This window comes from Gymnodraco acuticeps, unplaced genomic scaffold (genome assembly GCF_902827175.1).
Source record: "Gymnodraco acuticeps unplaced genomic scaffold, fGymAcu1.1, whole genome shotgun sequence".
Classification (NCBI taxonomy): domain Eukaryota; kingdom Metazoa; phylum Chordata; class Actinopteri; order Perciformes; family Bathydraconidae; genus Gymnodraco; species Gymnodraco acuticeps.
Genome location: NW_022990501.1, coordinates 404880 through 420228, shown reverse-complemented (window position 1 = coordinate 420228; position 15349 = coordinate 404880). Strand labels below are relative to the sequence as shown.

The 15349-nt window shown below is 38.7% G+C and overlaps 1 protein-coding gene across 1 annotated transcript; it reads left to right on the top strand.

The window, feature by feature from the left end:
* Positions 1-2626: 2626 nt before the first annotated feature.
* Positions 2627-14044, top strand: vamp2 (vesicle-associated membrane protein 2). The gene is made up of 5 exons (XM_034226558.1): positions 2627-3005; positions 7711-7810; positions 7994-8152; positions 8370-8421; positions 9368-14044. Coding segments are annotated over exons 1-5 (330 nt in total). The 5' UTR covers positions 2627-3003; the 3' UTR covers positions 9385-14044.
* The last annotated feature ends 1305 nt before the right edge of the window (positions 14045-15349 follow it).

Here is a 15349-nt window from a genome sequence, read left to right as displayed (position 1 = left end):
GTGTGTGTGTGTTGTGTGTGTGTGTGTTGTGTGTGTGGTGTGTGTGTGTGTTTGTGTGTGTGTGTGTGTGGGTGTGTGTGTGTGTGGGTGGTCTCAGCTCAGGGCTTTGATCAATTATAGATCGAGACTTGCCTATCTGAGCTCTACAATAAAAGTGATGTATCTCCCACACATTACAATTCTCCCCTCATCACAGTGTGGGAGACATAGTTACGGGTTATGCATGACAATGAATTTTTCTCAGTGTTGCCAGTTCCTGTTTGTATTGTGGGAGCTGTGAACTTACTCAAATCCAAATATATATATATATATATATAGTGAAAACTATTGTTTTGTGTTCAGTGCATTCTGTTTTACTTAAAGTACACAGATTTGCTCATTTAAAATTCAAGTATGACTTGCTTTTTTAAATATGCATTTTAAATAAAGTATATTAAAGTGATTGACGTTGAGCAATGGAAGAAAAAACATCCTTGAGAAACTGTTCATTTTTGTTATGGTGTGTTGTGTTGGACTAACTGCCAACAGATGTGCAATAACAACGGATGCTGGAGCACAACGTGAACAATTATTTCTGAATCATCATTTTAATAATTACATTTGTTTCTTTATTTCCTGCCATAAAGCTCAGAAAAGATGGATGATTAGCATATGTAATTAGGAAACGTATATTAATATGACCTACAAAGCTTTATTCTGTTTTAAATTGAAATGTTCCAGAATAAAAAATAATGAGTTAAAGGATTCCATAAATACAATATATAAAACGTTTACTTAGCATTGTGTTTCCCACATTCAGAACCAGGTATAAAAATATAAAATATGTTGCACAAAAGGATTTTATAATTCCAGATTTCTTCTCGAAACATTTACCAGCTGCATTCTCTTCTGATGTTTTCTAAAGGCGACAGTATACTCTAACAGGGTTGGATTTCTGCAGATAACCCCCGAAGAGAAGACAAACTGACTAGTGTGACATCATTGTAAATACAGAACGTGTGTAACACTGCACACTTTTCAAAACAACAACACTGGTTGCAGGCTTTCAAACAGAGCTGTCCTATAGCACCACCATGTGGGCTCTTAAGAGTGTGAGTCACCCAATGAACCAAAAGACTGAAACTACTTCCTCCTTGGAACCACACAAAATATCCATCATTTGTACAGGCCGGGTTCAGATGACACTTGTTATGGTTAAAAGATTGCATTATGTGGTTAAAAAAAAAGTTGCAGTGAAGCTCTGTAATTGTATGGCTTGAATAATTTATAAAAATTGAGGATTAAATAAGGTGAAAAACAAACGGCAGCTGATGGTGTTGTTGATAGCCAAAGAAAAGCAGGAGAGGAACTCATAGACATGTTCAGTAAAAAGATCAACTGTCTGATTTCAAATGTTTTTTCTTAGTTTTGACATAACAATACTAAGTAGGACAAAAACGTTTCACACTCCATTTCCATTTCTATATTAAAGTGAAATGCATATGGAGCCAGTGTGCATACATGTTCTGTCTACTTCCAGTGACATGCAGGACAACCCCTTGTTATGTGTTGAATATTTTTGTATTTTAAGTGATGTTATTTACAACTTGTGCTACAATTGCATGTAGAAGTAACTCCAGTTTAGTGCTGCTTCTTTGAAAAACTCAATCTTGGCTCATTTTGAATTGACTAAATAACGAACAAATACATTACAGCCTCAACCTCTGTAAGGGTTAACTTACAGGTGGAGAGTTTGATTTGTGTGTTTCTTAACTGATCATAATTGAAGAAAAGTACATTTAGCCTTAAAAGGTCTTCAGGATTGTTAACTTGATATGTGTATGCTTTGTTTGACCAGCTAGTGAAGCAACATTTTACTTTGTTATTAAGAAAATGTTACATTACAGTTTGTATTAGTTAACAAGGGACGCTGTGTGCAGACCTGAGGTTTTTTTTATTATGGACATTAAGGGGGGGAAAAAATTAGTGATTTTAATTTCCACGATACAAGAAAGAGTAAAAGATTCAGGGAAACCATGGTTATATTTAATTTCAACATGTTGCCTTATCAACCTTTTGACTTTATTCTCAAAATGCAAAATTAATGAAAACGTACCCCTCTCGTTTTTTTCTTGCCTTATATTGTTTATGAGTAATTGTGTGATTTTGTTTTGCTTTGCTTGGGGATCTACTAAAGGAGCAGAAATGGAACCTATGACCCCCACATATAATTATGTCAGGATTATGTTTTACAATTAACAGCAGCACACTGGATGTAATGCAGATTAACCTGAAATAACAGTGAAGTCTTGTTCCTCGACCAAAAGGCTGGTAAATGATTTGCAGGTGGATTTACTCTCCACTACATCCCTGTCCATATTTACTATGAATGATAACCAAACACGCACTGAGATGCTGGCCACACCCCCTTTTGAGGAACGCCATTTTGTTGTCACACAGACTTGTAGTCGAAATAAGCCCCTTTAATGAAGCTTTAAACCCAAACAAGACCATGACATGTAATGCATGCAAAGGAAATGTGCTGAGAGTCCCCTTAACCACTTAAATATATAAAACGGTGCTGTTCTGGGCGATAAAACGGTGTGTTTGAAGTCTCCGGTGGTCACCCATTTCAACATGAAACTCGCCGCGATTGACGTCACTGAGCCATCTTTGTCCACCTAATCCAGGCGGCTCCGTATTACTCCTTCATTACTGCACGGACTCTGACAGCGCCGGGCTCCGGAATTAGCCTGCAGGTGCCTCATCGGCCGTAGAAATAGGAAGAGGAAAATAGCTTTTTATAGGGAGGAGGAAACGCATCTCAGTCTGTACAGATACAAGCCAGTGCTCCTCCTAGGCTATATAGGCAGGGAAACGGCACAATAACCAACCAAAGGGAGCCAGAGGGTAGAGAGGAGCGCAGAAGGCAATCCACATCCATCTGCCAGCCAGCCACTTACTAAGCGCTTACATTTCCAGTCCGGATTTCAGCACAGCTGTCCAGCCAATACAACCAGGAAAATGTGAGTACAACATCGTTAAGGCACTCTTTTTTTCTAAATACTAATTTATTAATGAATATCGTCCTCACGACGGATGTTGTCAGGCTACGTGGGATTAATGATGTCTGAATGGTCTCTTGTGTGTATTTTCCATTAAATACAGGGGCTATGTAAAAGGTCTCACGTTAGTCAGTATATCTTTGATAAATACTGCTGTTGAATTTCATTTTACACCTGTTATTTATCCAATATGATCCGAACGTAAAATGTAGAGGCTAAAGCGTCGGCCTAACCTTGGAGCATACGGAGGGTGTATCGCCTTTAAACACATTATAAGCTTATTTGTTCGGCTTTTACACGATAAACTAGTTCTTTGTCTGTCGCGTGCCTTTTTTTATTTAACCGTCTCGTGCTTTTCGCCGACCGGAGCCAGCACGCGCGCATCTTTTCCAGTTTGGACTGGTTTAGTTTGAAAGGACACCGTATGTGTGCGATTACCCACAGGCTAATTAAAACCACATGAAGAATACACCGTGTACAAAAACCCTGTTGTCCTTACTCAACATTTACAGGCCTTTTCTTTCTGAGTCTCGCTGAACCACAGGTGACGATTAAGCTAATTCAAGAAACAGCAAGGGCACCAGGTTGAACATTTATCGCGTCGACATTATTCGACGAACACTCCAAAGACCTGCTTATAGACGATTATATTATTAGCTCTGAAGTAGGCTTAGGCCTAGTTTACGTGATATTTGCAACCCACAGCGGGGGGTGGGGATAGCCTAGCCTCCTACTGTATGTCGTCGATTGTCGTGCGAGGGCGTACAGCTATATATCTCACCATATTTCAGGCAGAGTTCAGGGGGAAATGGAACCTGTAAAATGTCCACCTCCCTGTCGATTGTTTCTCCCCTTTTGTTTTGTACAATTATATGAATGGGGTAGGAAAGAAGAGCCGTGACAACCTCACCTGTCAGTTTGTGTTAAAACGTTGCTGCCGACACACGACATGTCATTGAGCTGGGGCGACATGTCTGCTCCCTCTGTGGGCTGTATGTTACATTTGTCACCGACATGTTGGTTGTATTTTTTCATCCAAGTGTTTGAAATCCAACCCCCCATATAAGGAAGCTCCCCGCCCTCTATGTTGTAGGCTTGCACTGTATTTACAGGCCTCGTCGTGATGTGTTACAGGACGTTATGTATGCCTTGTGTGTCCCTGTATACAGTCAGACAGGGGAGAAAGTGAGTGTTGTGTGGGTCAGGTTCAGAGACATCAGACAGAATGGGACAGTGAGGCTGGATCAGACAGCTTCTGGTCTGGCTGCTGAGGCGCTGTCCAGTGCTGAAATGTCGCTCTCCAGTGCTCAAAGTCAGACAGGGTGCTTTTCCCATGACAGTTAGCAAACAAACAGAAATCCATTCTTTATGTCTTTGTGTGTGCGTATGATGAGGAAAGAAACAAGGTTACATAATAAAAGAACCTAAGACAATGCACAGGTGGAATACAAAAAAAACCTTAGGGCTTGTCAAAGAAACCCGCCTAACATAGAAAGACAGCTGTTTATGCTTGCCACCCTTTGACAAACATAACATATATTCTTAATAATATCTGAAACCAAGCAAATTATGCATTTTCTAAACATTATTTCTCAGGGTCAAAGAACAGAGTAGCTAGTGTCACATAAAAATAATCAAATAAAAAATGATGCTATGATATTTTATCTAAATATGTAAATGTAAGGTGTGTAAAATGAGATACACCATTATATCAGTGAGTCCTTAAACCTTGCACAGGTGTCGCAGGAGCCATTTTTATTATTTCATCTTCATGACAAACATGAATCTTTTTTATGTTTCAAAGGTTAATTCCTATTATTACTGTTCTGTTGTTTAACCTTTATTGTGATGTGTTATTATGCTATGTCTATTATGCTACCTCCACGTGCAATTTGACCAGCAGGTAGGCAGATTTCTTTGTCAAAAGATGGGCATCTATGGCCTAATGGTGGTTGAGATTTTGAATCAAGGGAAATAGGTTGAACAGGCTTTATTGATCACCAATATCTTCTGAACATATCACTGTAATCAATACATCTATCAATAAAGAGGTGGTGGTATCACCATTACATATGCCATAGGTGGAGCATATAGAGACCACCCTCAGTTTATCATGTTCAAGTAAGGATTAAGCACCAAAGTGGCAAGGATTAAAACAGTTACAAAACACCCGTCTAGGAACACCCAGTTTGCCCTCCATCAAACCCAGTAGGCAGAGTTCACAGGAAGTGGAGCCTGGGGGGACATGTTGTCGGTGCAATAATGACTGGTCCTGGTTGGTTGAGGTGTTAGTTCAGAGGTGATAATAATCTTTGCAGACAAGTGAAACGAACCACACTGTGATTACATCGAAGCGATAGAGTGTAATGTATAGGCAGGGAATGTCAACCATTCTTCATCCAACACATGAAGTATATCTTCATTTGAAATTCATAATAGAAATCCTCCCGTACACTGCAAGCAGCCTTGTGTATTTCACATTGTGGGTTTCTATTAGGGCTGGTTGGCATCGACAGGGACCACCGGCACCATCAGGGCCCTATTGAAAGGTATTTGTTGTTGTTAGAGGATTAGTGATGTGTGAGCGTGTAAAGGTGACCTTTATACAGAGTTCTTTCTCACACTGAGTTACAACCAAGGTTACTTTGCCAGGAGATACTACAGACTTAATCAATCTCACATTCTAATTTTAGAAACTGCTTCATTGTCTAATGTATTGATTACTCCGGCTAGATAGATAGCAATAAAGCTGGCAGAATGTAGCCTGCTGGGCTACTCCACTACTTCATTAAATATTGAAGTATTTTAAACATTCTTCATTTGTTTTTTAATGTATCAATCTGCTGCTAGCCTGCTATAGGAAGTGTCATCATGTTTGAGGGAATTACATGATGATATAACGTCATTAATATGGACACAGAATATCACACGGTTTTTCTGCTTGCTGTAGTGATATGCAGGGTTCCATTTTCACTTTAGAGATGAGACAACATTCAATGTCAAGATGCACTGGATTTTAGGGTTTCTTTATGTATGCATATTTCCTGAATCTGACTAATAGGGCAATGATACCAATACTGTTTATTTAGGTAGGTTGTCCCTCAGCTGAAACATGATTCTTTTTGATGGTCTGTGGTTTTTGCTGTCACTCAACACAGTTTGTTATTCTATCATGTAAGATGTACACAATCACCAACAGGGGCCTCGATGGAACCGGTTGAGAATCAAGAAATAAAGATATACCAAGTATACTTTGAATATTTGTGGTGATGTGTTTTTCCTGCTGCAAACAAGTACGTGTCAACATAATGACCAGACATTCTTTCACTTTTCAATGTAAATGCCGCTCTTGCTTTCACTGCCTTTCTCTCACTGAGGTCATTAGTGGTGCGTGGTAGTCAATTATCTTTGTTAAAGTAGGTCATTAGCTGGGCTCTCGCGCTTACACACAGATATTTTCGTTATTCAAACTCAGAAAATCTAACGTCCTACAAATGAGATCTGATTCTAACTTGAATCTCAAAAGCCAACATAAATGGGTGCAATCTTCCATATCTTTCATAAGCAGCAGATCTTGTGTTTCCATGATTTTGCCGTCATCTGTTAGCTCCAGGTAATGTTCGATCCACAGCTACATCCCACAATCTGTGAGCAAATATACTAACTCAGTCATTTCAAAACAACAACCAGTTCGCTCAAATGATATATTTGGAAGCACCACACATTAACATTTGTAGCCCCTTGCTAACATACGTATGAGTAACAGTTATCAAATATCATAGAGCAGGAGTGGGGCAAGGTACCCATGTATTGATATACAGTCATAAACCCAATTCTAGTGACATCATGGACACACATCACATCGCTACATTTCACACATACATTTACAATTCTCATATAGTAATCTTTCCTATGTGTCACTGTATGAAACATGGTTAACATGAATCGTCTTAACCCAACACATTTCTATCATTCACATAGTAGCTTGTTTTCCCACATACCGCCTCAAAGACAACATAATACATGTGATTCCTATCAGACACTTTTCAAAAGGATATAGCATGACTTGTAATGCAGGCTGCAAGGTACATATCTTGATTGATCATAGGGTGTGATTGGATGTGAAATCTTTATTGCAGTATATGAGCACTTTACTCTGAAACTGTAATTTAGGAAGGGCACAGTAAGACACCTAATCAAACATTGAACCAATCAAATGAGCTTTCTTGTGAACAATTAGAAAATCAAACATTTAAGATATGGTTAAATGTAAAAATGTATTAAAGGTGGGGTAGGTACGTTTGAGAAACCGGCTCGAGATACACTTTAGCTAAAGTAACTGGATGGCCTACCTGCCTGTCAGCCTTCCATCTGTGCACACACTTATCGCATGCCCTCATTGGTCATGTGCGCGTTCGTGTGTGTTGGAGGAGGAGCTCTGTCAGGAAGTGGTAGATTTTTTCCCGCTGTGTATTTTCAAATTCTAGCGCACTCGAGCTGGTTTCTCCAAAATGACCTACCCCACCTTTAAGTTTAATAAACTGATATCATTCTTGTTACCTTGGATGTGTCTTCTGTATTAGAATACACATGGGAAACCTACTGTCATATCTTGTTGCAGAAGCTTAATATAACCACTGATTCTTTAAATGTTTTGTATCATTAGGTCTGCCCCAGCTGGAGCCCCTGGAGCTGATGGAGTGAATCAGCCCCCCAACCTCACCAGCAACCGTCGTCTGCAGCAGACGCAGGCGCAGGTGGATGAGGTGAGTAAACACCTCTCCTCAAACCCAAAGACATGTTGTGACAACATTTACGCTTTAAACATATTTCAATAGTCACCTGTTGGTAATCTAATCTTCTCTTATTGCTCACAATCAATACACATTTCAACATGATTTGATGTAAAACTTGAATAATCGACATGGTTATCTGGTGTCTCTCCCCAGGTGGTGGATATCATGCGTGTAAACGTGGATAAGGTTCTGGAGCGTGATCAGAAGCTGTCAGAATTGGACGACAGGGCCGACGCCCTGCAGGCTGGAGCCTCTCAGTTTGAGACCAGCGCTGCTAAACTGAAGAATAAATACTGGTGGAAGAATGCCAAGGTGAGATCATGCAGGCACGCTTACTCGAATAGCAAGTGCCTGCTTATTAAAGCAGCCTTAAGCTTCCCTGTTTACAGACAGATGAGAACAATAATTATGATTTATTAACAAGACAGAAACAGATGAAATGACTGTGTTTAGATACAAATACTATCCGAAAGAAATGACCATTTTGACTGCTTTTCTAATGAACTTTTCTGAAACCCCCTGACTACAGATGATGATTATCCTGGGTGTGATATGCCTGATTGTCCTCATCGTCATTGTTGGTAAGAAACCATCCATAATCAACACAGATTTGTAATCTCAATGGACTTCACATGTTATGAAAATGTTTTTTCATTGCTTGTGCGAAAACATGTGCCTTCCAAGGCACAAACTGTAAAATAAGACAACCCAGTCAGTTTCTCATTGGCTGTCTAGTCATTAAGATGTGCAGGCTCATAAGAATATACCGCCCCATCTGTTTCAGTAATGCCACTAAGGCTAGAGAACTATCATTGCTAAGAAAATCCTATAGAAATAGAGTAGAACAGACATTTGAATCAAGGCAGCAGGATGGTCAGAGCAGCGGCCATTTATTGCAAAGAACTGTGAGAGGTGAATCAGAAACAGGTTTATTGCCGTACGAGGAATTTGACTTGATGTAATGGTGCATACATAACATTTTAAACAAAGACTTTAAAAAGTACACAGATAGTGAACTATATTAAGAACACTGTAATAAAAATGGGCAACTCATTCTATTTCCATTGGCAAATCAGAGTCGGAGTGCCATTTTTCTTTGAACTAGTCAAATGGGTTCAATATCTGTTCTACTCTCATGCTGTTTCTATGGGTGTGGCCTATTTTCTTTGCAAGCCTATTAGAGCTTTACAGGGGTTCTTAAAGAGACAGGTGCTAAAACAGAGCGTTTCAGACAAATGGTGAATACCTGTATACTCAGACAGACAAATTGATAACTAAAATGTGTTTTTTGACATTAAAGCATATAAACATGTTCTATTAGCAACTCAATATACATGAACCTAAAAAATGAGAATGATTAATCCCCTTTAATCAACTGTAAAACGAAATGTCTCATTGTACACCTACATGTTGAATAATATAAGGCAGGACAATGTAAGTTGTTAGCAAATGTTGGTTTGGTGACCTATGCATTACTTTACAGAGTATGAATCAAACACTCCTTTTCCTTTCTTTCTTTTCTTACAGTGTACTTCAGCACCTAAGAAGAATCGCTCCTACCCCAGTCTAATTTTTCCTTGCAACAGAAAAGAAACCCTCAAATTGATCACAAAATTAACCATAATTTATTATATATATCTCCCGAATAGCCTCGATATAACCCCCCTAAACCTTCAGGGCCCCATGGTTCCCCCTCTTCCACAACCTCGCCTCTGGACCCTCGTCAATATTTGTCCTGTGAGTGTGTGGCCCCATCTCCTTTCTGGGTCCTCTTGGCTTTTCTAACCTGCCATACTGAGAACCAAACACTTGTGACGATGCAACAACAGAAAAGGAAACAACGGTTGGCGATAATTGTTACATAACTGATATATATAGTTCTTTGTAGAGTTTTATTCTGATATATACTGTTTTGTAGGTGTGTGTGCGTGTGTGTGTGCATTTTGTATTTTTTAATTTTTGTATTAATTTTACGTATGCTTCAGCGTTAACTACTGCCTATTAATCAAAGTGTGTATCTTGCATGTTATCATCATCCGTCTGTCCCCTGCTTACTCTCTCTTTTTGGTGTATTTTTGCACAGTGGAGTTCGTCTCCATTTCACGATGGAAATATTATTTTATGTTAGAGTTCACCCGTGTTACTCGTGTCCACTTAGAAAGACCAACATAAGTCGGAGATCTAAAATGTGTTAGGAAATATCATCAAGTTACAGAAAAGTGGGCTATAACACAGACAAAACTGCCCTTGAGATTTCCCCAGATTTCTATAACTTGATGTTAAAGTCTTAGCTTCTTTGCTCACTGATATTGATCAAACCTACAAGTAATGCATGAATTGTTAAACTAATCCCTAGTATTCATCATCATTTCTCAGCCCTTTCCATCCTCCCAGAATCTGTGTTCTCTTTCTCCATTTCGCTCCTCTAACACCTTCCATCTTCATCGCCCTAACCCTCTTCTGTCTGTCAGCATGCTTGAACACGTCAATTTCTTCTGATCATTTCTAAACTGCCATAGATTGGACCAATGTCTGTAGATGTTTCTTTTTTATTTAAATATTACGTAGTGTCTTATTTCGAAAACATTCCTTCATTGCAGTCTAGTGCAAATGGTCTTACCGTAGCACATGTAAGTGTAAGTATCTTTTAAAAAAAAAAACGTGCGACGGAACTCGTGTCTATAACGTCGGTCATACAAAACATAGGAGAATAATAGTTATAGTTAATAGCTGTAAGGGTCAGTTTTGGATCAGACCTTCAATCTGTCCAAATGATTATGTTTTGTAATATGGGTGGTGTCATCTTAACATTACACTTACAGTATACTGTGGAGATGTCATTCGTGTGGATATGGGCTTGAAATGCAAGGAGATCAAATTGGGCCGATGCATAAATGAAAAAAAATCCATACAGCAAATGTTCATTCTGATTGGCCCATTACTTACATGGACACTGAAAAGCGTCTCCAGTCACTTCTATTAGTTACTGTAGAAGAGTTCCAGTCAAACATACCCTTGCGCGGTGGAGGAGTGGCTGACTGCGTAAAAAAAGGAATCTGTTTAAAATGCACAAACAACCTTGTTTTTGATGGCGCTGTCTGGCTGGTCAATAGCCTGGCCAAAGGAGATCCTCGTGCAGCAAAACCTCTCCACTTGAAGAGCACATAGAAAAAAGAGACAATTCAGCCTTATTTGCAAATCCAGAAACAGGGACAGAGGTGAATGAGGAAAATGTCAGATTCACAGTTGAGTTTTAGGTCAGCAACTTCGGGGTAGGCTCAGAAGTGTTACTGTCTAAGGTTTAGCGACAAGAAACGTGAGAAGCAATTATTCAAAAAATATATAAAAGTAGCACTCCGAAGACGAGTGTCGTGCTAGCGCAGTGGTTCTGTCTCAGTGTTTCTCCCTATAGTTAAGGCCTTTTTTTTCTTTTTTTAAATATAATAGATTCTATTTTTATTATAGTATATTTTTGTGTGATACAGACAGGTAAAGAGGAAGTGTGCAATCAGTGCTATCTGCTGCCAACAGCAGTGAGCTCCTCTTTACCTCTGTCTGGTGTGTTTTTTGTAATTCAGCTCTGTGCGTTATACACTGCCAAGCAACAAGGGAGAGGCTTCTATTCTTATTGCAATTCTTTCTTTCACTGGTGCCCTCGCTGGTCTAGTCTTAAAAAACCTTTTTTGTTTTACATGTTCCGGCATCTACTCCTGTGTGTTCTACCTTGTAGGCTACTTGAGCAGGAAACATGATGCGCCTGGTTTTTAAGAGTCAAACTAAGGCCTTGTACACATGTATACAAGATGATATAAACCTACACATACAAGTGTGTTGATTTGAAGCTATTTTAAGATCTAATCTAAGACCTTAAAAACATTGGAAATCACTTATTCTATAACATTTCTGTCTCATGAAACAGAGGATTTTTAAGTGTGCATTAATACATACTGAACAGGAAGCAACTCAGCTCATGCTCCTACTGCCACTAATGTCCTTGTAAAAAAAACTCAAATGATGGACAAGAGTCTTTGGAAAACTATTTTAAAAAAACACTACGATATTTCAAAACGTGTGTGTAAAGCCTTAGTAGCCTTGTCTCTTTTCAACATGACTTTTTACCTTCCTCACCAGCTGAGTAGACCAACCTGCCCCCCTTTTGCTCAACTTACTTACTGATTCAGAATCCTAAAGTGTGTGTGTGCGTGGGTGTGTGTGTGCGCGTGGGTGTGGTGTGGTGTGGTGTGGTGTGGTGTGTGTGTGTGTGTGTGTGTGTGTGTGTGTGTGTGTGTGTGTTAGAATAGCTCTGTGTGGGGAATATCCCTAGTTTATCCCGACAGATTAGGCCGCTTAAATCTCAGAGTGAGTGCACGTTGTTTCCTTGACCACTAAAGTACAAAAGTAGACAGGTCGCAGATCTGCCGGCCATTCTATTAGGACCCTAACCTTAGCAAACCCCCTCCTCCCCCTCCCGACAGAGCAAAAGTAAACTGCAGAAGATTACCAAAGACCAGATTTCCATGCTTACGCTGCCAATTGCCATCAAAAACAAGCGGAGAGAAACAGGTTATCCTAACTATACAAGTCTGTTTGAACTAGCTTATACCCGATTTATCCACAGATCACAGGACCTTTTACACACTATTTATATGGTGTGTCAGTTTGGCTTGTGAGTGTGCCATTCTAATATGCAAGTTAAACCAAAACACAAGGGCCGAGTGCTTCAAATCTCAAATACAGTCCGCCCCGGGAGAGCCTCTTTAATCCGTAACAAATATTCCGACCCATGATCCTATAACTAATAATAGCACAACTCTTCTTCTTTTGTCTCCATAGTGCTGCCAAGTTCTAAAATGAAAAGACATAAACTAACTATAGCTATTAAAAATAAACCTAGAAAAACGTTTAAAAAAAATCTGCATTGTTTGGTGTTGTAATATGGGGGTGTTTTGGGGGGTAGGGGGTCCTATATCCTCAGGTTTAAGGTATTAGCAATTTACCAAAATATATATGAGGACAAAACTATATTAGCAAAGTGTAAAATTGGGTTTTCGGCAATAGAACATCACCATAGGGTTACAAATGTGGTCCTTTTAGCCATCATGCAGTAGTTAACCACACAGTGGGCTGAAGTGAAATAACTCTACTGATTGGGGTAGGACTTCTGTGTTATCCATGGATCCAACGGTTGAGTGCTCAACACATTTGGTCACAGTGGTGAAAATGAAGTGAGTGCTCTCGTTTGTTCCGCTACTTTACTGTCTGTTCGAAAAGGAGTGCGTATCTATTTTAACACCGTGGCACTTTTTTTGTTGTGGTTTATCCGTTTTGGTGGGATGGGAACATGAGTCTGTGGAGAATATTGTCTTTTGTCAACCTCAAGAATTGTTCATTGAAACTTAAACGCTGCATTCGTGTCATTTGGGAGGCAATTGGAAATGGCCAACACCACAAAAAAAGTGTGCAGACCATCTACGAAAGTTTGAGTTATACCCGTGTAAACGTACAGAGCAACGTTTACCCCCCCCCCCAAATGGCTTGAATGCAGCAATGGGAGGGAACCTTTTGAGTCTCTGAATGTTCACTGGATTGCTATAATGTTACAATATTCTACTCAATATATGTTTTATTTTCAAACCAAATATTGTGTTTTTCTTTTCGCATCAATTAAGTAATAACTCCAGATGTCACTGAACTGTTTGTATGTAAACACTGATGGGTAAAGGTAAAGAAAATGGGAAGTCAATGGGAAAAAAAAGTATTTTTACCTTAAATTGTCCAGAATGCTTAGAATGATTCTACAGTTTACATCAGATTGCTGTTTGTATCTATGAGATATCTTTTTTGTTTAAATCGGTTTATTTTTGAGGAACGATTTTGATTTATCTTTGGGACTTGGGTTTCTTGAATGAAGGCCCATATTGCCCCTGGTCTTCTGGACTTTCAGGAGGGACAAGACTGGAGGATCATGGGCAATGTGCTACGTTTGATCTTTTTTCCCCCCTTTGCTTTTATTTATTGATAGATTTATTGTGCTGTCATTTGGTATGGGATTAGAAATTAAACAAGGCTGACTCAACGTAAAGAAGAGGAGACTGAATGAAAAACTAAAAGTACATAAAATAATTGTAGTGTAAATCTATCAATGTCTTATTATATTGATGAACATCATGAAATATATGTATATTGGAAAAACAGTATCTATGACAACTTGTACTTTTGTGTGTGTGCTTCACGTGCTTTGTGGATGTGCAACAATGGGCAGATGCAATTGTGATCGCAATTCTGGGACCTTATCTGACCTGTATGAAAAAGCATACATTTATTATCAATTGAAGATAACATTCTTGCTGCTTTACTTTATCCTAAGTAAACTGCGTCTCAAAAATACATGGAGACAATAGAGGGAGACATAAAGGTCATATTTCTGGTCCAATCACTTCAGACAGTTTGTCAATCATCAAACACACACATTTGTGCACACAAATAAATCCGCTCTCGCAAATGGTATGAAGAATCTTATGTGTTGGAAACAATGCAAACAAAAGTCACATTATCCTTGAAATAAAGCATTTACATTATTACTCCACAGTAAGTGTTATCAACAGGAGACCGTTAATGTGTGACGGGAGTTTGGTAGCACTTTATGTACAACAGTGGAGTTATTGAAGTTATTTTCAATCAAAAAATCACCAACATCATTCAGAATCCTTCTTATAAGGCAAAGCATGTTTATTTACATAGCACCTTTCAACACAAGGCAATTCAAAGTGCTTCACAAAAATGAAAGACATTAAGAAAATGGCATTTAAAAACGATCATTAAAAAGCAAAGATAATAAAATAAACATTAAAAGAAAAAATACATGAATAAAAGTTACAGTGCAGTTTAAGATATGAATAGTTCAATTAAAAGCAGCGGCAAAAAGAAAAGTCTTCAAAAGTCTTTATTTATCAAATAAATGTTTCAGTAAACCAACAGGAGAAATGTGTGAACTGCCACATTTTAAAGAAATGCAGTTGCTTTCTTTGTCTGATAATGCATTTAAGCTCTTACAAAGTATTGTTCGAAAAATGATTCTCAGACATAACACAAGTTCTACAGTCTGGGCTTTCTGTAGGATTAAAGCAAAGGCGGAGGTGCGAAACAGCATTATATATGTGTACTCTATTTAAATGGTGCTGTCTCTTCATCAGCACGAGTCTGTATTTGATAAATCAATAGAACAAAGACATCTAGTTAAAGAGAACCCATGTGTGTTCGTGAATTTATTAGATTCAGCACAACAAATTTGTAGGGACAATAAATTAAAAAAACTGCTCCTAAATAGATGGGTTTTGGTGGGTGCTTTCCAGTATGGGTTCACTTACAATGAGAAAACATTCCAATCTTAGATGATGTAACATTTGGCCTTGAATTTGAAAACCAAAAAAATGAATTTAAAATTAGTAATTTGATTTTATTAGCAAAATATTTCATCGACAAATGTCGCTTCCTTGAAATGTCTCCAGT

Bases quoted from the DNA above. Each gene is read 5' to 3' on its own strand.
- vamp2 (XM_034226558.1), top strand. The intron at 7,811-7,993 runs GTGAGTAAACAC...GTCTCTCCCCAG, and splicing joins CGCAGGCGCAGGTGGATGAG to GTGGTGGATATCATGCGTGT. The intron at 8,153-8,369 runs GTGAGATCATGC...CCCTGACTACAG, and splicing joins ACTGGTGGAAGAATGCCAAG to ATGATGATTATCCTGGGTGT.